The sequence below is a fragment of the Hyalella azteca genome, unplaced genomic scaffold (assembly GCF_000764305.2).
Source record: "Hyalella azteca isolate HAZT.00-mixed unplaced genomic scaffold, Hazt_2.0.2 contig17816, whole genome shotgun sequence".
NCBI classification, from domain to species: domain Eukaryota; kingdom Metazoa; phylum Arthropoda; class Malacostraca; order Amphipoda; family Hyalellidae; genus Hyalella; species Hyalella azteca.
In genome coordinates, this window is record NW_025947586.1 from 113,657 (window position 1) to 138,604 (window position 24,948).

General features: G+C 36.1%; 1 protein-coding gene across 1 annotated transcript; it reads right to left on the bottom strand.

The window, feature by feature from the left end:
• Nucleotides 1-1,816: 1,816 nt before the first annotated feature.
• On the bottom strand, nucleotides 1,817-16,669 carry LOC108681849 (lachesin). The gene is made up of 8 exons (XM_018170923.2): nucleotides 16,660-16,669; nucleotides 15,796-15,899; nucleotides 13,168-13,420; nucleotides 10,160-10,288; nucleotides 8,254-8,401; nucleotides 7,887-8,071; nucleotides 6,463-6,528; nucleotides 1,817-4,526 (listed from the first exon to the last, which is right to left on the bottom strand). Exons 1-8 carry the CDS (start codon nucleotides 16,667-16,669, stop codon nucleotides 4,033-4,035), a joined length of 1,389 nt encoding a protein of 462 aa, XP_018026412.1. The 3' UTR covers nucleotides 1,817-4,032.
• Between the last annotated feature and the right edge of the window lie 8,279 nt (nucleotides 16,670-24,948).

Here is a 24,948-nt window from a genome sequence, read left to right on the forward strand (position 1 = left end):
TTCTGCTTCAACTTGCATCAGAAAAGATTCCAAGAAATATTATCTCTTAATGTTTAATAAACTTGCACGCAGTTATGTGCACACAGCTGAATAGTTCTGCTTCAACTTGCACCGAGAAAGATTTTAATGAATATTATATTTTCATGCTCAGTAAACTTAAGTGAAAATTTAGTGAATACCGCTGAATCGTTCTACTTCAACTTGCATTCAGAAAGATTTTAATGAATATTATCTTTTCATGCTCAGTAAACTTACGTGCAAACTTAGTGAATACTGCTGAATAGTTCTACTTCAACTTGCACCGAGAAAGATTTTAATGAATATTATCTTTTCATGCTCAGTAAACTTACTTGCAAATTTAGTGAATACCGCTAAATCGTTCTACTTCAACTTACATTCAGAAAGATCTCGACAAATGTTATCTTTTCATGCTCAGTAAACTTACTTGCAAATTTAGTGAATACCGCTGAATAGTTCTACTTCAACTTACATTAAGAAAGATCTCGACAAATGTTATCTTTGCACAACCAAGTGGAGTTGCCTGCAATTAAGTGCGCACCGCACGGCTTACGTATCTCAAGTTGCGTTGAATGGAAGCAATTGCGGGCTCCACTCTGCACGGTATTTAGAAGCGTGATGTGTGCTATGTGTTTATCAATTGGGATGCCCAGGAAAGCGACTCGGCTCGATACGAGGATGGTGATTAAGTCGAGCTTCAGGTGAGATTGAATCGAGAAGGAAATTAGAAATGTGAATGGCAGACGTTGCTACTGGCGAGTCTCCGCTGCAATCTGACGAGGGTCGTTAGCGAGGAATGGAGGAATGTCTATTTCTGAGGAAACCGAAAATGTTTGTCATTTAACGTCTTATTGGAATTTCGTGTGACTTAATTCAATTGAGCCGAGTTATATTGTAATCTCTAATGTAGTTAGTGACTGTCCGTAAATATATATATCAAAATATATATCTATTTAAAATTTCTGATATATCCTTGACATAGAGATGATTTTACGAAGAGTTAAGACCATTATTGTTCATCTCATTTGTTATTCTGACGATTCGATCATGGACGATGTTAACAATTGAACAACTTTTAATTTACACATTAATCTTCATTATATCATTATGGATACCCGGTAGTGATTTTTGTACTGTTGTATTCAAGCTCGAAAAAAAAAAATCGACACAAATTGCAGTATTTCAAACGGTCGCAGCAAATTGTGGTAAATGCCAGTAAACCTAAGCTAAATTATTAAACTTAAAAGATTGAAAATAAAATGAATCCTTGTGAATTTCAGGACTCGGGGAAATTAATGCATGAGCCATCGCCTGATATCTAGAAGTCCTTGCCAGAGATGAAGAATTTTAAGAAGGCAAAATTCCACTGCGAGGCAAAGCTCAAAATCCTAAGTTCCTGCGATCAGTGAATAAGGCTGAGTTGCCAGAAAAATGACTTACATAGAAATGAGTTGACCCACGAATGTTGCCTCCTCATAATGAGTTGACCCGCGAATGTTGCCTCCTCATAATGAGTTGACCCGCGAATATCGTCTCTTCATAATGAGTTGACCCGCGAATATCGCCTCGACATAATGAGTTGACCCACGAATGTTGCCTCCTCATAATGAGTTGACCCGCGAATATCGCCTCCTCATAATGAGTTGACCCGCGAATATCGCCTCCTCATAATGAGTTGACCCGCGAATATCGCCTCCTCATAATGAGTTGACCCACGAATATCGCCTCCTCATAATGAGTTGAACCGCTAACATTGACTCATAATAGTGAGTAAAGGCGTGAATAATGAGTCATAATAGTGAGTACACTCGGTTTAATTCGCGTACATGACTTATAGATTAATCATACACACAAGAAACCATAATTTCTAATATATACAAGACATTAATACACAATCTTGTCAACAAAACCCATGCAATATACGGAGCTATTAACACTTTTCTATTACACATTATTTATTTTTACAACAACTAACGCACAGGAACATCATCAAAGTCGATGCTTAAATTGTTTAGTTATTTGTTTGAAGCAATTCAACGATCATATTTTCGCACGTAGTAGATTTTAATTGAAATCACATGCGACTCCTAATTAACCTAAGGGTTTATCACTACTTATTGCACGGGTGATATGCGAGGGCGAAAAGATATGTTCAAATCTGTGCGTTTGTGGAAGAGAAGTTTGCATTTTAATTGATTGAAATATGCTGCTAGGAATTGAAAACAATTCATTTATTTTTATGCTACACTGTCAGGTGTCTTTCCCATGTTTCTCAGCGTGTTTTTGTTGAAATAAAAATCTCGTAAAAATTGTGTTTATGTTGAAAGTTACAAAAAAAACGTCGATGTATTTCGGATTTTTATGGGAATGTCGCTAAATAGATTTGTTAGAGGTTATACGAAACGTTTAAAATAACTTGGTTTTACTTTTTTATTCTCCTAGACACCGTATAAGTTCTGTCATAATATAAATTTTGCAGGCAGCATTTTATTTCACATCAAGTCAGGAATGCACTTCTCTTAGAATGAATAGTGAGTAAATACAGAAAATTTGAAGTGAATTATGTGTCTCACTTCCATTTCACTATGTGTCTGTCAATTATGTGTCAAGATCTGTCTCACTTCCTCACACACTGATTTATTGAGGTGCACTAATGTGTTGTTATTTTTACAAATATTGCTTTCTTTCAATAAGAATTTTTTAACCGTTGTAAAAAATCAAGAAAAAATGATAAATCATGGTCAGAAAGTATGCAAGTAGTGAAAAAAGGTGTGAATCTTTGGCAGTTGTTGAACATTTGCCTAACTTGAACATGGTTTTATCGTGGTTTATTATTCATTATTATTTACAGATATATATTTTCAAATTCCAACAACTTAGCATAAAATTGTTGAACAGTTTCATACTTTTGATATGTGTTCAATTTATATACTTTAATTTTAAATTATCATCTATGCTCCAAAATACATAGTTCGAGCATTTCGATCACTCAGAGTTAGTCGACGTTCGGGATTTAGTAAACGGAAACTAGAGAAGTAATATTAAAGATTATTTCTTCAGTAAGCCGCGTCTAATGCGTTGAATTTAGTTATATATCGCACATTTAAGACAAATTTGTTGGTATATATTTACAAAATTAAAAAAAAAAAACTTTACGTATGGCAAACATCGGACAAATTATGGCGGCTGTATGACATCCGTCTAGTCTGTTCCTAATGACACTTCTGATTATAAAAAAATCATCAATGCAGCATGGATTCAAGGGCATCTTTGTACACAATTTTTTTATTGATATGAAATTTAAACGGACAAATGATTTTTTTTTTGAAAATTTGAAATGAAGCTGGACATTAATCTGCACGTCTTCGTAGATGAATTTAATTTTAAAAGAAAGTTCGTACTTGCAGCGCATCTTTTGAGGTTAGAACTAATAATTCATATACTATTTGTTTTTTTTTAATTTCCTTCTCCAATATCAAAAATCATCCTTATTTTCTAGCAAAAGTTAAACTGGATACAATTACTTTGTCTCCATTTCCCACTACAAGAAAATTTTTCAGGGAATTGCGTATTAATCTTAACAGTAAATTTTAGCTAGTAATATCGGATAATGCGACCTGTTTCAAGTCTTAAGATGTGATCATTAACCTTGCTTTAAAATTTTTAATATCACCAACAACATTCAATAATTCTGAAGGGATTTATAAGCCTGTTGGTTTATAAATTGACTCATGAGTCCGTTGATGCACGCATTTATCAAAATTTTTATCCATCAGTATTGGAAAATATCATATATATGTCAGACATATGAAGCCTTACGGAGGTTCTTACTTGATTTTAACTGCGGATATGGCACCAACTTCCTCCCATGAGTTATTAAATATTCAACGACACTCCACTACTATCAAGTAAAATTGAGTAAGTACAGAATTAAAGTTAATAGGAAACCATTTGGAAGCATAAGAGCGAATATATAAGAAAACCATTTTGGAATTTGCTCGGTTATCCAATTTTTTAAGGAATAAGTCTAAAGGAATAATTTAGCATTAACAAGCAAAAAGTTATTTTGAAATCGAGAAATATTGCGAGAAACCTCAGTGGCTGAGAATCTAACAGCGTTGCGAAGTGTGACTCTCCCTCGAGTTGAGTGTGCCACATCAGCAACCCAGGATCTATAATACCAATACCTTCTTTGATGGACTTCACAGTTACATTGTGTGCCATGCGCTGCATCGCATTGAGAAGCGGCGGGGTTTGTCCGTGGAGTTTGAGCAAGGAGTTCCGCAAGCTCGCGGCGCCAGATGCAATCAGATCGAAAGTTTGGCGCGGGCTGAAGTCGCGATTCCTGCCGTTGTGGTGGATCTTGCGTAAACCAGGATCGCTGTAAGATCGCAGGTCTTCTTGCTTCGTGTCGACGGTACTGGCGCTGTTACGATCATTCGGTGAAGGAGCGCCGTGCAAAAGCGAACTTTTGCTCTCAGATCCTTCCTTGGCGGGAGGCTCGAAGCCTGTTGATGAGTATGGAGAGAAATTGCATCATTATTTGGTCACATAAGCATCGAATACAAATATATTAACATGAAAATACGAAGTATAGTATTAGGAGTTGGAAATAATTAGTAATAAATCCATTTCACGAAGCCATAGAATTTGGATACTGTGAAATGTATTACTCAATCATAAATTTGAAAGAAATATTAGGTATCATGCAAGAAGAATTGAACAATTATGATAAATTATTACCCGACAACAAGAGCTGCATTCAAAATATTAGGCCAAGACAGCAAATCCAATACGAATAAAGTATAATTAGGAAGCAGACACTTAAGAAGTTCCAATCTATAATTTACGCTTAGGCGAATATCAGAAAAAGTAAATTTCAGCCGAAAAGGTGATGAAACATAAATAAGAAACATTAGTTTCCTAACTCTTGTCGGGACCCAGTCAATAAATAAATGATATGAAAATAAAGCCATCAGGAGCCCAAGACATTTAAGTATGATCGTGTTGTAAAATTATCGCCATTAAGAAGGATGAATAAAACTGAATAATTGAATAAAAACAATAATCGAAGCAACCAATCAATAAATGCCGAAACAAAAATAAATAGCGAGCGTTTTCTAGGCCATTTACCTATTACGATAAGGATCTATTCAAGCCCTTATTTCGGAGCCTTTCTGCTCGTACAAAATGAAAACACAAATTTAAAACCAAAGAAATAAATAAACCAATAAACGCTGAAATATAGCAAGAATGACATAAGATACAGGAATAATATTATTAAGAATATTCATTAAAACGTCGAGGAAAACTTTATTTAAATACCAGTGCACAGACAACTCTAAAAATAACCGCGACTAAAAGAACCACACATCTCTGTGGTAGAATCACAAGCCAGAATGACTAAATATTACGGATTCCTACCGAGGTCGCGTCAGAGGTGACTGAAAACGTAAATGGGAAATACTAATATAATATTTACAAGAACATTGCATCCCTTTACATCCTGAACTTTTAGAGTCTTTTTTAGCAGCTAAGAAAAATAAGTCCTATCTGTAGAGCTAAGTTGTTGATTGATGGAGATAGATGGGCATTTTTCTGGCCTATTTCTCCGATTTAGGCCTTTTTCCAATAGAGTTGACAGCTACAATTTCTAAAGGCCTTATGCCAAATATCATTTTTACAGGCGAAACAGCCCGTTAAACAGATTTTTGTTGCAAGGCAAATCACAATTTTCCTAACAAACAGAGAATAAGATATTTCATACATGTATGTGAGCTGAGTTCACTATTTTCGTGTGCTACCATCTGGCAATTCTGATTCGTAAGATCTATCGTATGCAAAAAATTTACACGCTAGTGCAAAATTTTAGCACAAGCAATAATTATTGCACGAAATCAAGCTTCAGGTAGTAAATGCACAAATGTAAACTTGACTTTTTGCAAATGAACTTAAGCGTTTGAAGCCAAATTTCAATAAGTTGATACAAGCATTTTTTCTTCAACGCGATTCGAGTGCAATATTATGAAGGCTCTGGAGTTACGGTCACTAAATTGCCTGCTAATAATTCAAGCGTATTTCAGGGACTTATTTTAATAATTTATTTTCTCTTACTTCAATTTTTCTTGTTGTTAGGAAGCTCGGAGCTTGTAAGGTACTTCACATGCGTAGTAATAATAATATGTACAAACTGATGTATAGAACAAGTAGAAATAAGGAAATATTTAATATATTAAAATATACGATAATCTAACTATCGTCTGAAAAATTTCTAAAAAATTCTTCGCATACTCAAGCATTCGGTTGCTAGGAAAGTCTTAGAAAAAAGTTTCTACATGTAAAAACGTTGATACAAAATGCAAGGAATATACATAAATTTTCTTGCTCAAAAACAACGTGTTTCAATAAGATAAAGAGAAAAAGTCATTTGCCCTTTCTCCTCACCCTCAATAAATTGGTTTTCTTCTGATATGGCTTTCTCTCTGTCGAACAATGTGGATTTGGCTCCACCTGAAACGCGGATGTAGGACAAAACTGAATAAATTCAGTTAACTATAGAAATTTTATGAACACATACTCAGTAGTGGCTTGCAAATATCGAAATATATCCATGAACAGATAAATGTCGCTCATTGATTGTACTTTACATATGCTTAAGAATATCTATTCGATAAATTATTTGACGCTTTAATGCGTAATTATTGTTCCTATTCTTTATTCAAGCTGATACGGGTCTCACTGAGCACATTATCTTGAAAGCTACAATCCATAGATAAGCGATGTATTAGTGACGCAAAAATCCTAACTGTATTTTAAGATCATTTATACGTATTCAATCGTATTTTGCTGGCCATGTCGTATCTCTCAAATTGAATGTTCTGTTGCCAAAGAATATTTTTGATGCACCCATTACTCAAAGTATTAAGATGTTAAGTGAGTTCAAAAGGAAAAAAAATTCTAAGGCGGTTGAGTACGTAGAAAATGATTTATACCTAATTATACCCAGTTGAAGATATATTTATTTCTATTTTCCTTTTATTTATACAAAAATTCAGCCCGGTAGCAAGTAACGTAGAGGTAAATTACCGAATCCATTTTAAAGAAAGATGTTTCTACTTGACAACAAGTAATGTCATTTAATATTTTATTTAATTGATTTGAAATGTAACAATACGTATTTTAGGGACTGTAAATGTATGGAGAAGCGTACTCGAGTGCCAGAAATTCAATTACGGCCAACTTATGTCATTTACTAAAGGCTTGAAAACCCATTTATTTAAAAAAATGAATGTTCTATAAACATCAATTAACTCCCAGACAATTACTACCCAACAAATGTTGAAAGCTATGATCTTACTTCTCTTCGGATCACATGACAGGAATGATCGATAAAGAAAAATTATTAGCCCCTACTGATTTTTCCCATAAAAATGATTAATCACCTTTATTGATTGTGTTCACACTAATGCTGATAGTCATGAATCACCAAAGAGTTATTCTTGATGAAGAGATATTAATCACCTCTACAAATTTTTTTTTAAAGAATCATTAACCACCTTCGCTAACGGTGTTTTCGCTGCTGCTGATGAACCTGGATCACTTAAGAGTTATTTTTATATAGAGATATTAATCACCTTTACTAACGGTGTTCTGGCTGCTGCTGATGAACCTGGATCACTTAAGAGTTATTTTTATATAGAGATATTAATCACCTTTACTGACGGTGTTTTCGCTGCTGCTGATGAACCTGGATCACGTAAAAGTTATTTTTATATAGAGATATTAATCACCTTTACTGATGGTGTTCTGGCTGCTGCTGATGAACCTGGATCTCGTAAAAGTTATTTTTATATAGAGATATTAATCACCTTTACTGATGGTGTTCTGGCTGATTGGCATGGAGGCAGACAGTAGCACCTCCTGTTCAGCGCCTCCCTGACTGTTGTTCGAGATGCAGTTGTACTCGCCGATGTCTCCCTGCTGGACTGACCTGATGGTCAGCACCATGCGGCTCTTGTAGCTCACAGAACCTTCGTAGTTTGTCACTTTGTACCTGGCAAAAATAAAGGATAGACGGATTTTGCATAAGTTTGTTGTTACTTTGGTCTCGTTTTTGCGTTGGAGGTAAGTAAGTCAGAAAATATAAAGATTTGAGGATACTTATTTTCAATTTATTTCCAGAATGTCCAAAAAGAATTCAATATTTTATTTGAAGGATTTATCAGGTATTCTGACTTGCTATCGGAGTGGAGTATCTCAATTCCCGACGGTCGCTTCCAGTAGCTCAGACCAGGTGGGAAGGCCTCAATTAAACATTCGATTTCCATCTGCTGGCCGAAGTGTGCGTGCACCAGCTGTAGGGGTGCGTAGACCAGCGGCTGGACTGAAGGGACCGCAACAGACATCGACAATAATACAGTCTTAGGTACATCTAATGTCTTATATCTAACATCTAATATATATTTTATGCATGACCTTTAATATAATGAATAATATCTCGTATCTAATAACTTCTTCTAATCGTCCTTGGAAAAGGCTACAAACATGTTTGAAATTTTGAGCCATTATGATATCATAAATTAATTAGAGCGGTCAGAAATGATCAGCGCAATTTAACCATCAGCATTTGATCAACTAGTTTAGCAATCATGAACTATTAAAGTAACAGCAATTCATTGGAGATGCTGAAAATTATGGAAATATTTGACCGAAAATCAGGGAGCACGATGAGCTGAAGAAATTGGGTTTACCTAATGTTATGGTCTTGATTCATGTTTCTTTCATCTAATCGTACATAATCCGACAAGGTAATTGTTAAAAATTACTCTTTCTGGCCATGATCAATACGGCAAAATGATATAGTGATGAAATTAACGAGACTTGAACCTCACAATCGACTTTAGATTAATCTTATCTCAAGCCCAGAATAGAACTTCACATCCAAGTTATCTTCGAATTAGATTGTCAGATTTGACTAAAAATTGTGTCGGATGAGGCGTTCAAACTTTATGGTAGCACATTCTTCGATTTCACATAGAAAACTTAAACCTTGTGTTTAAATTATATTCTTCAAAATAATTACGAGAATTGTGAACTTTAACACACAACCACTATTAGGTCCATGAGAAAAGTCATCGTAACTGAGTTACTATCAAATTAATGGTAAAGCAATTGCTAAAAGAACTCAGCAGTGTAAAATTCCGCTAATGCATTCAAAGTAAGCGAATGAAGCATACGATGCATTTTAAAATTTTGTGAACAAAATAACGGCCACCCTGAAAATAATCTAATAATTTTTTTTCAACGAGACAATTGTAAACTACCATAAACTTTATAATCTAGTGAATAATATAATGCACTCTCAACCAAAATAGTAATGAAATTTATTCAAGGCCAATTTAATCCTACCCTAGAATTTCTCCAGAATCAAATTTTTCCTGTGCAGAAAAACCAAACTTTTCTATGGACCCAGTGAAAAAACACGTACACTCGATCAAAATTATAATATTGTATAATTCATAATTCCACTGCATCAAACCCGCCCCAAACTTTATAAACCTACGAAAAAAGATTTTTCCTGTGAACAAAAACGAAACTTTTCAAAGAATCCTGCGAAAAAAGTGCACTTATCTAACATGCAAATAAAAAATGAAACCGTGGTATTTTGAAAAGTGGTTTTTGGTACCAATTACAGAAGAAACCTTCCTGCGCAGATGCAGGCAGGCCTAGGCAGATCGAACATTATTTTCGTATCTCTGATTCGGCTTGCGACTCGGTGCCCGCAATGTTTGGTGAGGGACCGCTGCTTCATCTCGAATAATTTCGATTAAACAGTAACGCAATATGTGTAATGGTATCATTATTAATTTTTTGTACATATTGTGTTCGTTCAATTGTTTTCAGAACCCAATTTTGTGTTCATTCATTTCTTTCCAGAAACGAACTGTGATATGCTGAACAAGAGGAGAAAGTGTGTACAAGTATTAGACAACGAGCTACGCGTAAACTCTGCAGTGAGAGAAAATTTAGAAGAAAGTTAATAAGTAAATGAAACTACGATGGAAGATATTTTTATAGTTCATTAAACAAATTTAATATAAACTTCTCCTAAAATTTTTAACCTGCGAAAATAAGAACGTACACTCGACTTCAACTTTGATGCGCTTGCTGACAGAAGGCGGGACGCCGTTGGACGCAATGCAGAGGTAGGCAGCCATGTCCGTCCGCTTCAGATCCTTCAGGAACAGCAGCGGACCATGGGCCTCTTCATCTGATATTATCATTAAAATATCATGTACAGTGACTACTTATTAACCGTAACGTGAATTAGATGGTGACTCTATACGCCTCATATACAGTGAAGCCATATTGACCTCAACATTAATTTTACGGCGAAACTATACATCTCATGTACAGTGACGCTATATTGATCTCAACCTGAATTATATGGTGACACCACCACATCTCAGATACTGTGACACTATATTGACCTCAACATTAATTATACGGGAACACCATACACCCAGTACACATTGACGCTATTTTGATATCAACCTGAATTATATGGTGACACCATACATCTCAGATACTGTGACACTATATTGACCTCAACATTAGGTAGATGGTGTAGCCATGTAACTCACATAAAGCTAGTCCCAATTGACCTGAACATGAGACATAACTCCTATTTGTTAACTTGTTGTGCCTTCGCACACAAATATTCTATGTTGAGACCCTCAATTACAGCATATTAATATATAAAACTACCATTATAATTATTGAGTGTGTTGTTTGAATATTACCAGGATTAGATGTTGCAGACAAACATAATTGTAATTGTGCATCAGATCATTAGAGAACGATGATGACTCAAATAGTACTTTTGGATCATTCAATTGGGTTGAAGCAAATATGATGAATGAGATTTATGCGCTCAGCATAATATTACTGCAGTAATAGATTAGGAAATACGGGACTAAAATTTATCTGACTTCAGAATTATTCTGCAGTGTACCAAGCAGGCATTTGCAATCTAATCTCAGTTTACCATTGTTTAAATTGATTGAATCTCACGCAGATTATTAATTCACTATCTGCTGTTTGTCCTCACCCATGACAGATCCGTTGATCCTGATCTGCTGTTTGTCCTCACCCAAGACAGATCCGTTGATCCTGATCTGCTGTTTGTCCTCACCCAAGACAGATCCGTTGATCCTGATCTGCTGTTTGTCCTCACCCAAGACAGNGTGGGTGGGTCAGTGGGTGGGTCAGTGGGGCGGTTATTGAAGCGGTGAGCGGTCCCACTGTACAATGTTTGCTGTACGTCACTGTGCTGCATTGTTGAGCGTAATGAAACAACACTTTTCACAATAAACAGATTAGTAAAAACTGTAGCATCAACACCTAATAAAAAATTACTGTACAATAAAATTCACGTTGATTATGTTATTAACCGCAATGGGATGAAAATATCAAAGTAACACACTTCTAGAATAATGGGTCCTGCCACAATCTTCGCAACAAACGTACATATTAATAACGAAAAATTAGACTACAATTGAGAACAGTTTGACGTTTCGTAAAGTAATCTCAGTAATACATCTGGAAATAATACATCACTTTGGTCTTACCCTCCTTCACGATGAGCAGTCAAAAGGCAACTCGACGCTCACAAAACAGCAATCATTGGTCAACTAATCTCCTCTTTACCGAGACCTTCTGGAGTCATCCATCGCTGTTCAATTTATCGGGGTATCACTTGTGACCTGGTGTCCATTTATTGCAGGCTATTTACTGCAGCTCTGACGCACGATATGGTGTGGACGGCCATAAAGCGTCCATGGCGCCAGGTTTTGCCTGGCAATCACCAGATTATGCCAGTTGTGCGCGCGTAAGCGCCGTTTAGAGATTTTTTATGGGTTCCGCTGCAGTCGTGCACGCTGACTGATGTTAGGGACGTTCAACGCAATCCTGACGCGATATCCTATTGAAAATCTCAGCCAGGCTAACATTCTTCACAATAACTCGACTCTGGTCTTGATTGTAAAGATGATGATATAACGACTGTAAAGGTAAGAACCATTAAATAATGCCGATTATTTCACTAGTGATTTTTCCCTTTAGCGTCTAGATGTACAAGCGTATCTGTTGCGTTTGATTAGGGCGATTTTTGTTTACATTTGAAGATCGTTTCTAAAACTGGACAAAAATTAAATTTTCATGCCCAATTGGAGATTTTTGTCGCTTGTCAGGTTTTTCTCAATGAATAAATTTCAGCAATGTAGTATGGAGACAATGTATGTAGTATTTTACACTCGCAAGGTAGCTGGTCGCTAGAGGGTTAAAAGGCGCTCTGTTTTGCGAGATGATATCTAGATTGAAAATTGAAATTTTTATTTTATCTTCTTTTAACCATAATGACATATTCCAACTTGGATAGTGTAAATTTGTAATTTGTGTTTTGAATCGAATGTTAAGCAAAGAGAGAGAGAACGAAAAATAAATTATTACGATGTCATTTTACCTCTCCTTGAGATGACACTAGACTCGGGGTTGAACTGAATGCTTCGAAGCCTCCTATAAAATTTGCTGATTAAATTTCCCTGCGCGATCGGGATACCAGCGAAGCAGTGTACTGCTAGCTCAAATTAAAACTTAATTTTCACGTTGGAAAAAAATTTATCTTTATTAATTCGTAGTTCAGACTCGAATGACAACGGGACTTGAGAAGTGTATAAGAAATTGATCACCAGTCTTCAAATAGTGGCAGAAGAGATACCTCCGCTCGTGGTTATTCATACATGTTCTCTGTATAGAGAGAACTTATCAGTAATCAGCCTGCATCGACACTCAATTAACGAAGAGAGGGTGGAAATCTGTCAACAATTACTAACGTCAAGCGGACTGCCTTAGTGAGTCAGGTCTGATAGATCATAGAATAGTCGCGAGAATTTAGCGTTCAAAACTAATTACTGTAATTGAAAACATCAAAAATACGCCTTGAAATGATTTGTTACGCAGACTTAGAACGAGAAAAAGCGCAGGGCGAGGAGTGTACGCGGGATTAATGTAACGTTTTAGTTGACTAATAGACTGATGACGTCTGACTCACCGTTGACGTTGAGGTAGCCTATTCGACTGATGACTTACCGTTGACGTTGAGGTAGCCTATTTGACTGATGACGTTTGACTTACCGTTGACGTTGAGGTAGCCTATTTGACTGATGACGGACTCAGTGTTGATCTGGCACATGTAGGTGCCGGCATCGCGTGGCTGCACGTCTTTTATCCCAAGGAACCACGTGCGGTGGCCGTCGTGGGTGACGCTGACGCGGGGGTTGCGGGTGATGACGTGGTTACCAACGGTCAGGATTATCGAGTGCTCCTTCTGGATCCAGGCCACCTGGGATATTTGAAGCGTAATGAAATGGTATTAATTTCTTAAAAAATTCTGAGGTAAAAAATTCAGAGGTAAAATTTAAAGGCAAAATTCAAAGGTAAAATTTGTCGTGTTGATAAGTTATTTTGTGTTTTATAATGCAGTTAATCCATTTAAAATTAGGATAATATTTGACAGAATGTAAATAAGAAATACAATCAGAGGTAAAATTCAAAGGTCGAATTTGTTCTTGTTGATAAGTTATTTTGTGTTTTATAATGCAATTAATCCATTTAAAATTATAATAATATTTGACAGAATGTAAATAAGAAATACATTGCAGCGGAATCGTGTATTGTTCCCGCAAACCATGATGAACAGCCGTTTTTTTAAGAACGAGCATGAATTGATGTACTCGTTAGTTTAGACATTGAATTAAATAACAACATGTTTACAAGGCAAGGAAATCTTCGGGAAAATTGCTAAGAGGCCTGCAGTAGTGAATTGATTCAAAATTGTTTCAGTTATAGACTAGCAAGTTTGGCAGTAAGCAGTTTTAAGTAAATCCTAAATAGAAAAATCAGCAGGTACATAGATATGCTAATAAAATATTTCATAACTTTCTTATTTTCTATGAGTTATTTTCAATAAGTAATGCATTATATTTTTACGAGACTCATTGTGTGTGATTAAATGTTTCTTCCTATATTTTTTTAGGCGCTTTTCGAAAAAGTCTACGGATTTTGAGCCTGATATTTAAATATCTATAAGGGGATACAGTCCATTGATTAGAAAATGTCTACCGTTTTAAACAGGAGTTGGTTTGAATTTGTACCTGTTTTTCTTATTTAGCTGTGCAACGCAATTAAAACTAATAGATTTTTCTGAGCATTGAACTTTTACCGTTGATGCATAATAACACTAATAAAAATGTGGAGGTCCAGCAATATAAATAATATAAAATATATTAATTTTGTAATATGTCAGTGATAAAAGATATGTTTTGAGTAATTATATATTAATTTGAGCTTGGTCACTGTAGCATACTAGAATTGGAGCTACACTTATAGATAAAATCACTGCAGGTCATCTCATACGCTTTTGTATACTGAGTTTATCCGAAATAATGCCATCACTGCGATTGACGGGAGAAATTTCAATATTTAACACAATACCAATAATTCAAGCTGAGACCACCGCTAATGCACTGTGTTCTGAAAAATATGCTATCGCGTATGGGATAAATTAAATTTATTAATTAGGTGCCAGTTTATAGCATCATGGATATCTCTACGCAAGTTAATTTTGAAGAATAACTAACCTTTGCGATTCCATAACTTTATGGTATGAATCATGAAGCATGCGTTCAAATCTCATTCAGCTTGATTAACCTGCTTTATAAAATTTTCATTGAGCCACTGCATCAATTTCCCAGCGCTATAGAATATTTAACACATATTTAATCTTGGTTATTGGATGTATGTGGTTCAGAACATCTCTTTGTGATTTAAATTCATTTCTACGCGATGTATTCAGTGTATGAAAACAATTTTCATCCAGATTATTAGCTGCATTCACGTGAGTTTGTTCATCTTACGACATTTGAGTTTTTGAAGTAGTGTATGGACCATTTAAAACTTATTGCTACATTATAAGACTTAATCATTTTGTATAGAGCTTAGCCACCTTCTATAAGACTTAATCATCTTAAATAAGATTTAACAACCATATATGTATATGACTAAATAACCTTATTATAAAATCTCATTTAAGTGTATATATATATCTCATATATTAAATATATCTTAACGTTTGGGAACTTTTTTTAAGACTTAGAATATGATATTTCTCTAGCTTACACAGGACATTACCACCCAACATGTGTGCCTTAGTCACCTTGTATAAGATCTAGACATCTTAGGTAAGATATTAGCCTCCTTAGGTGTACCTTAAGAACCTTACATAAGACCGAACCACCTCATTTGGGACATTAGCCTTCTTATTTTTATCTTAGACGCCTGGTAAATTCCAAGTCACATTATATAAAACAATAATTTGTCGAAGTATGTGTGCTCTAGCCACTTTGCATTAGACTCAGTCACCTAACAGCTTCTATAAGATATAGCCACCTCACATAAGACCTAACAGCTTCTATAAGATATAGTCACCTCACATAAGACCTAACAGCTTCTATAAGATATAGTCACCTCACATAAGACCTAACAGTATATACAAGATATAGCCACCTAACATAAGACCTAACAGTATATACAAGATATAGCCACCTCACATAAGACCTAATATTATATACAAGATATAGTCACCTCACATAAGACCTAACATTATATACAAGATATAGTCACCTCAAATAAGACCTAACATATACAAGATATAGTCACCTTATATGAGCCCAGATGGTCGACAACGCAGGCCAGCCTCACGTCACGCCCCGCTGGAAACGTCACGTTCTGGATGGGCTCCAGGAACGTCGGCGCCTGAACTTCTGCGCATACAAGCGGTCATGTTATAATGCGATCATTCTTTAACAGAGTTACATATGACATTACCATTACATATGACATTACCTCTTTATATTCGTATTAAACCTTATGAACTCATTTTAAAAACAACACCATAAATGTATTAATTGTTTTTGGTCAATTAAGGCAATAAGCCAATCAATCCTTCGGCAAAGTATATAAAGAAAATGGAATCTTATCAATTCATCGTTCCTGACATAAAGGCACTCCCAAATGCGGAAAATTTTTCGATTGTGAAATAGTCATTGGAATTTATGAATTCTTTTGAAATATGAATTTTTTAAATTTATCTGACGAATTTTTAATTGAATACCTTAGAACAAGAGGACTACTTATCTAATGGTTTTATCCTAGGAAAACTTAAGAAGACGTTTACTATAACAATTAATCGCGAAGAACATCTCGATGAAGAAAGTTTCGATAACTTAATTTTGACCGGTTTTATCCTAGGTTACTGATTATTACTTTAATTAAAAATTACTGTTTCAAAAAGTTAATTACATGCTATTCTTCTTATTTGTGCAACTCAACTATCTATTTTATTGAGCTATATTAAAACAATATCAGTATTTTTCGTGTCCCGTTATATAAAAACACTATTGCATTGAACCGGCACTGAAAACGCAATATCTAATTATAACACTGCACATATTCATTACAACTGAAGTTAATGTTCCTTCATTAAACCAAATGCTAGTGAAGATCAAAATTTATTCTTCGTACTCCCGTACATCGCGACAAAGCCTGTGTAAAATCAAAGGCCGCGCTCAGGTCGCAGGAGCGTCGGATGTCGAGCGTTCATATTGACTACTAAGAAGTGCAATAGAGGCGAGAACGCAGCGCTTCATGTGTTGACTAGCACACCATGCATTGTTGCTTGATGTGTGTTTACAGTCCTAACATCGCTGTGTGTTTACAACACTAACTCAACCGCCGCTACGTGCTCTAAACTCTGCAATGTTCGTATAGACAACAGTGTTGAGCAAATGTCAGCGCAACGTGTGAGGAATGAGCAAATAGAATGCTTGGGATTTCTGCCTAAATGATGTGATTAGTAACAATAATTTGTTTAGAGTGGAATTCAATTAAAAAGATCATGAGGAGTGTGATAATTTCACAGAATTTTATGGTTGTTTGACTCATAAATCAGTGTTCATTCAAATGAACATAAAAAGTGAGATTTGACAATTGTTTTCATTATTCTCCAATCATGAAAGCATCCAATTCAGATTTTTAGGTTGTTTTAAAAGCGTTTCAGAATTTTTTGATTTAAAAACAAATTTGTTGTAAAAGTTCCTCTCCGCAGCCAAGATAAGTCACTGGAAATTTTTCAACTTCCATCACGAGATATTGAGAGTCGACTGTTGGAGCAAGAATTTAAATCCATTGCAATTATTGCATACATTATAATTATTATTTTTTAGCAATAATGTATGAATAAGAAAGAATGTCCAAATTGTCTAAATGTCCATGGACATATTGTTAATTCCATAATCAAAAATAATAAATTTATGACAAGTAGTTAAATGTCGCGAATTACCAAGCGTAATCAGAAATCATGTGATTATATAGCATATTTTGAATATCCTTGTAACCCCGATAACTATTACTACAATCTCAGCCCTGTCTAGGTTACCCTATGTTGCAGTGTTAACAAGAGTAAGGATCTTCGCTAATTAGAAGTTACTGATATTAAAATTCAAAGGCCATACGAATCAAGTTTCATTATCCACATTGTATTTCAAATGTGGTTTTTGACAGGATGAGGGGGTACTCAAAAAGAAGCTACCTTGAAGCTTGAAGGTAGGAAGACGAGCCACGAAAAGAGGGAAGAGCAACGGAGGATGATGGACAAAGCCGCTGAAGGGTGGACAGAAACATTAATAAGGTGGAAAGAACCACATAGCAGAGGGATAAAGCATCACAGTGGATGAGGAGAGAAATAGAGGAAGTGGGAACAAAGGGGATGATGAGAGACAACGAGGGGTAAATAGAGAAACAGAGTAGGAGAGGGAAGAGCAACAGAGAATGTACAGGACGAGTAACAGAAATGGTGTGGGTAAAGCAACAGAAGGGATGAGGGGAGCTGCAGAGGGGATGAGGGTAGCCGAAGAGGGTGTGTAAAGCCCGTGGAGTTTTGATAGACGAGGCGGTGATTGGAGCGCGATTATCATTAGTGGTTGCTCAGCGGCATTCATTTACGATGGTTTGCGAGGCGACGGGTGAAGTAATAAATCAGTGCCAGAGCATCAGCGGGGAGACTGCGCTGCTGCTGCTGACTGTGATGATGCTGCTGCTGCTACTGATAAGCTACTGCTGCTACTGTTGCTACTGATGCTACTGATGCTGCTACTGTTGCTACTTATACAATATTGCTGCTGTTAGTGCTGCTGCTCGTCGCGAAGCCCCTGCTACTGAAGCAGCTATTATTGATTCCAGCGCTGAAATTTTTTTGGAGCTTCAGCAGCAGATTCGCTCATCCAGGTTTTCATTGTGCTAGTGTTGACACTCGCTTAACTGTCGCTTGTTGATCGAGGTATGATGATGCAGCATGTCAGACTTGTCATTCTGGCTTATTATAACAAGGCACACGCCAGATTTCGTACGAACAATCAATAAATAGTATTCAGCTTGAAATTCGGGTTAGAATTCCAATACGCTCAAATGGTCCATCTCTTCTAATCAATAATGATATAATAAAAGTTTTCAAAGTGCCTACACGTTGCCTGAGTATTAGTTACTTATTTATTAAATTACACGTTAGTTTGAATCCTTTTCCTGATAACACGGCAACAAAATTAGTATTTTTCCCTATATAATTTTATTCACAAATACTTATATCATTAGACTGCTTAAATTACAAGTTCACCAATAATTTAAAATAAATAAAACGCCAAGTAAATTCACCATATCTTCAATGAAAATTTTCAATGAATGAGGACATTCTGCAGCAGCACGTCTACATTGAAGATATGGTAAATTGATTTTTTTTTGTATTGTCAGGCATTTGACAATAATGAAAGTCTGGCACGCAAAATCGCAGTCGGTAACATTAAGATGCCATATTTGCCCTTATCTGGCATTAATTGTTTCGTGACAGACTCGCCTAATTTCGAAGGCTTTGTGACAATGCCCTTTTCGAGGGCTGTGAATTCCGAGGAGCAAAACAGCTTGTTGTAAGCGACTGCAGAATGCGAAATGAAAACCACAATGTCATCAATCACTGGTGGATATACGGTGGCCAATCATCGGTAATCGATCGGCCAATCTTCGGCCACTCAGCGGCCAATTCTCGGTCTTTCAGCACCCATCGAAAGTCAGTGGTTGATTTACCAGAGGGAAGCTCAACGCTTGTTTGTCTATGCATGCAACGGTGCTGACATGAGCGATCAGGATGAGTTTGTCCTGACCGTTTAAAGACCAAATGGACACCATGAAGACTTACTTAAAATCACCTTATAGACTCACTGAAAATCTTTCATAGCTTTAACGCTGTGTTCATCACAGTCTCATCAATGGTATGCAGTGTGAAATTTATAAATGTACTTGCGTCAAGTGTAAACATTCGAATGATTAATTGATATTTTTTAATTTATATTGTAGATTTACCGACATAAATTTTCGGATTATTCTCGATTGAGGCAGCGGAAGAAATACAAGCTTGGTCTATATCTACGAAATATTTAACTGAATTCAAGTTATATTAGATTAACATCTTAAAAGGCACACAGATATATCAGTTAGAGCGCATTTAAGGATCGGTTATTGACAATGTACGTCAAGATTTTGCTCATGCGTTAAAGTGTGTCTTCAAATCTCTAATTAATTAAAGCAGTCACCTCCATTTGAAAAAAGAGATGATCTACCATTTTGTTTTAAATCTTAGCCAGTTCATTTTGGTATTAGAATTTTGTTTCTAGATGTCGTTATAACAATTGGGTTAGGTTAGGGTAAGCGTTTTAAATCCTTAGTTCTTATAAAATCATGTAATCTCTTTGATATTCATGATAAAATATTCGCGAAATCGAAAAAAAATTTAATTTTTTGAGTAAAATCACAAAAAAACTAATTATAGTTTTGAATTTCCTTCAATGTACAGTGCTTCACTGGGCAACATCGGAATTATTGTGAAGATAATGCCCGAATAATGCATATTTTTATATTTCACGGAATGTTATGTAATTACAATACAATTTAAGTTGTAATGTATTTACATATTTTTGTACGTCTATCCCATTGTAAAATAAATCCATTTAGAACTAATAAGAAATTCTGTAACTGGATTAATAGCTACCACTGCTGAATACCAAATTTCCGTCTAGTTACCAATGAAATTTGCTCAGCTTGATTAAACGAAAAGTAATAAATCAATTGTCCGTTATGGAGGTAAAGTAATTTATTACGTTCAAAATAATAAATTTTAATAACAAATTAGCAAGTAATTGTTTAATCGTTTTTGACTCACAATAATTGATCTCAGAAATAGGATGTCACTCAGGAGTGTCTGGCGCGATGAAGACGACATCTCATTATTCGAAGTCCTTCTAGATCGGCTTACCGACTCCGGGTCCCTGAGATCGATTTCCACGATCGTGATTCCTAACGATCAGCGTTTCGACTGAATATTAATCATCCAAATAAGTTTCAAATGCATATACGAGTCAAGTATTTGAACCTATATGATGGGAAATTACTTGACTGGATGTTAACTAGCGTTCGACTAGCGTAGAACAAATTTAAAAAATTCTGATATATGTTTCTATATTCTTTGCAACGTTTTTCGGGAACGTATTCGAGCGATTGAATTGTTATTGATTGTTTTCATATGGAACAACCAACACAGTCTTCAAGCTAGTGCAGCTCCGTAGCAGTCATGCCCCGGCCCTGTAGACCCTGTAGACCACAGCAGCACAGTCTTCCAGACCATCCAGCCCAACGGTAACACAGCCCCTAGACCCTGCAGCCCAGCAGCAGCATACAGCTCCCAGACCATCCAGCCCAGCGGTAACACAGCCCCAGACCCTGCAGCCCAGCAGCAGCATACAGCTCCCAGACCATCCAGCCCAGCGGTAACACGTACAGCCCCCAGACCCTGCAGCCCAGCAGCAGCCCCCGAGAAGGTCATATAGCACGCGTGATGAGACCACTTACAAAGGCAAACGGTGGCTCCAACTTAAATGCTGTCGTTAGGACTAAGATTCGCTCCAGCATGCAGAGGGGAGTGTGGCCGGGGGCGTTGTACGGGATGATGCTAGACGTGCGGCGTGATTTTACTGCTTAAAATGCAGGCGAAAGAAACAAATGGTTCTGGCTGAGAATGTGGCTGCGAGGTGACGTAGAAAAGATAAATAATTAGTAGCTTTAATGAATGTGATGAGTAAATTTGGTCATGGTGGTTTGTGTATGTGAGCTGATGCAATTTACTTGTGTTACATTTAATCATGCATTAAAAAAACAATCAAACATGCTACTGAAGGAAAATTTGAAGAGAAAATTGAGTGTCAAGAAAGTTACTGAAATCATGATAATTTCATAAACTTGAATAAAATAATCGTTCTAACATTGATTACAAACAAAATTCTGGATGAAATAGCACTTTTGATGTTCGAGAAGATCTCCTAGTCATTAAATAAGAAATGATTTCATTTATATATCAATATTAATAAACAAACAAAGGAACGTGAAAGACAAAGAACAACTAATTATAGGTTTAATATATTGGCAGGCAAAACGGAACTCGGGGAAACATGCCTACGAAAAGCCTACCGAAATTCAGGCGTATCGTCACGAGCGTCGCTAGCGCTGTAGGATCACACTCCACTCCGCAGCTAATCCCGAATGCTCTTCACTCTAGCCGCTAATTACCAAATGCTAATGCTTAACTCGAGCGTTGGTGCTGATCTTGCTGGGGTTAAAGTCTGAGGCTTCGCTTGCTTCTCGAACTTTGCTACGGCGTCGCAGGATCTTATGGCCACGCCTTGGATTTACCAAATGACGACGAGGGTCCACAGGCTTCTGAGTCCTAGCCAGAAATTCGGAGGCGACGAGATGCTTGTTGACAAATCACATGGATGTACTTTAAAAAATGAGGCTTATACAGTATTGTCAAAATGGTGATATATTTTTAGCGCAATTTCTCATTTATGGAAAAAATACACTATTGTGCTCGCCTTGTCCGTCCGTCCGTCTGTCCGTCTGTCCGTCCGGCTGTCCGTCTGTCCGTCTGTCTGTCTTTCCGTCCGGGACTTCACGTTCTCGTCGACGAGAAAATGCGCTCTCTGTCTCTCACTGCAGTGAGTACTGAGTTATATTTTTTACACTTGTATTGATCATCCATGGCCCCGTTTGGCCGGGTAGGAGGGTGTATCAGTGGCACGTACGTCTATTTTCTGATCGTGCTGTGAGTAAAAACGTGTATCCTTATTTGGACAATGATCCATCGATTTTGTGAGCGTCAAGTGCGGCAAAAAAGTTTTGTGCAAATTTTCCTCCCCGAGTAGTTCACGTACGGGCAAATATTTTCGCTGGTATTAATAGTTATATCACGAAAAGAAATTTGGAATTAATTAACTAGAACAAAGTTATGTACTTCAATGTTAAAACAATTTAGGAAATAAAAAAATTATCAATATAGAATATTTGAATTCAGTTTATATAATGAATTTTGAGACAATAAATTCTTCAACTTCATATAAAAAAATGAACCCAAGCTGCTTAACATCGTTTGAATATGCCGAGAAACGATGCATTACGTTATGTCTTTGAATTTCGAGTTGCAAGCTGCAAATGAATAATATACAACATTGAGCATGACAATTCTCACCAAAATTATCACATAAGTATCGTTAGATTATATAATTCACGTCTCATATGACAATAGTTATATGCATGAGACATCATACCAGCTACGCACGAGATAAGAAAGTGTGAGTGCCTCAGCCTTAACGTTCTTCAGCGTTCGTATTTCGCCGAAATTTCCACGATTTGGTGCCAGTTGAGACAAGCATTTCCGGTTAGCCGCATCATATTATAAGCGCGGGAAATATGCCTAGCATTTCTTGGCCTACATCACAGCCTCCAAATGTAAACAATTTCCTGAGTCCCACGACACCGCAATTGCTACGAACCTTCCTCCCCCTCCCACTCAGATTGCTGTTCAGGGGGGCTCTCACCCCCTTCAGCTCCCACTATGTTATTCGTACCTGCACTCATGTGTAGGAGAGATATAATTAGTTCGTAATGAAGGAAAATCCCCACTGTGTTATTCGTACCTGCACCCATGGGTAGTAGAGATATAATTAATTCGTAATGAAGGCAAATCTCCACTGTGTTATTCGTACCTGCACCCACGGATACCAGAGATATAATTAATTCGTAATGAAGGCAAATCTCCACTGTGTTATTCGTACCTGCACCCATGGATACTAGAGATATAATTAATTCGTAATGAAGGCAAATCTCCACTGTGTTATTCGTACCTGCACCCACGGATACCAGAGATATAATTAATTCGTAATAGAGGAAAATCCCCACTGTGTTATTCGTAACTGCACCCATGGGTACTAGAGATATAATTAATTCGTAATGAAGGAAAATATGTTGGATGTTTCCTGGACACGACTAGCTGAATATTTGTTTTAATTTAATATCGATGCCGTCTGTTTAATGAAAGACAGTGCCATATTGAAGCTGTTTGCCATCATTAATTCCATTACTTTTCTTCTGACTCTTGATATTTTTCTTTGGTTCTCCTATTTAGTCATCATGTAATCGTATTCCCTGAAATACCACTTAATCTGACTGCAATAATAAAACTAGTCATATTGTGAAAAAAACGTTACATTACTGTCACCCCTGTCACTAATTCGGTTGTATATATGACAGTCATTGGTCGTTTTTGCCTTTCATTCCCCACCCTTCGTAGCTCCAGCTGCTCTCCTCTTTCCAAACCCGCTTTCTTGAACCGACCGCAGTCCAAGCTTTCCAATTATACTCTTCGTATTCTTCGTATATTCTCTCTTCTTTTGCATATTTACTTTATGGGTTTCTATTTTATTAGAAAAAGCTTCTATTATAAAAAACCATAACATTAACTGGTAGAATTTAGTTTAATTCTATGAAAGCATAGTATTTTGTTATAGGTACTTTTCTGGAACGAAAGCAAGATGATATAATTATAATAACTTAATGTATATCAAGTTTGACGGGTAAATTTTCAATTTATTTTATTCATAATATAATATTATCCTGCCGCGATTAGCATCAATATAAAATTCACTGAAATAATGCCCTAAGCTGTCGTAGAAGATGAGAAACCTTTTGAAAATTCTGTGACAAGCTGTTGGAAAAATATTTAAAATAAATTTCAAGAAAGCGCCAACTGATTTTGTTTGCCCCATGCGAAAATTTGTTTGTAGAGCGGACAATTTCAAAGATATTATATTTTACAATATCTATGAAATAATTATAATAATATCATAGATATTATATTATAGCGGATTTGATTTTTTTTCATGCTGAAAAAATATAGAATTATTTCAATTAAAGTTATTTATATCCAATTAACAAAGACTGTTTTTGCTTACAACTCGAAATGAATTTCTACCTCAATAAAAAGACACGGGTAAATCTTATTTAAAAAATTGTTTTATGAAAAGAACTGAATTATCAATCATGACTGACGGAGTATTACATTCTTAAATAAATATATATCTCGAAGAACCAAATATTTTTCTGCCGTTCATATAAGTAAAATAAATCAGACAAAAATTATGATTGGGATAATAAGAAAAGTTTGATGCTACGCTGTGCATCGAATTAGAACTTCGTTTTCTAGGTTTCTTATGCTGCTCTGTATGGATCGTCTCGCTGCAGCCAAGAAATTCTAGGCGCAGCTCGAATTGTTCTCATATTATTGAGAGAAATAATATTTTCATCAGACTATAAGATGAGTACTTTGCTTTAGTCTATAAGACGGTGTAATGTTATAGAATATAGACTCTAAGACATGTC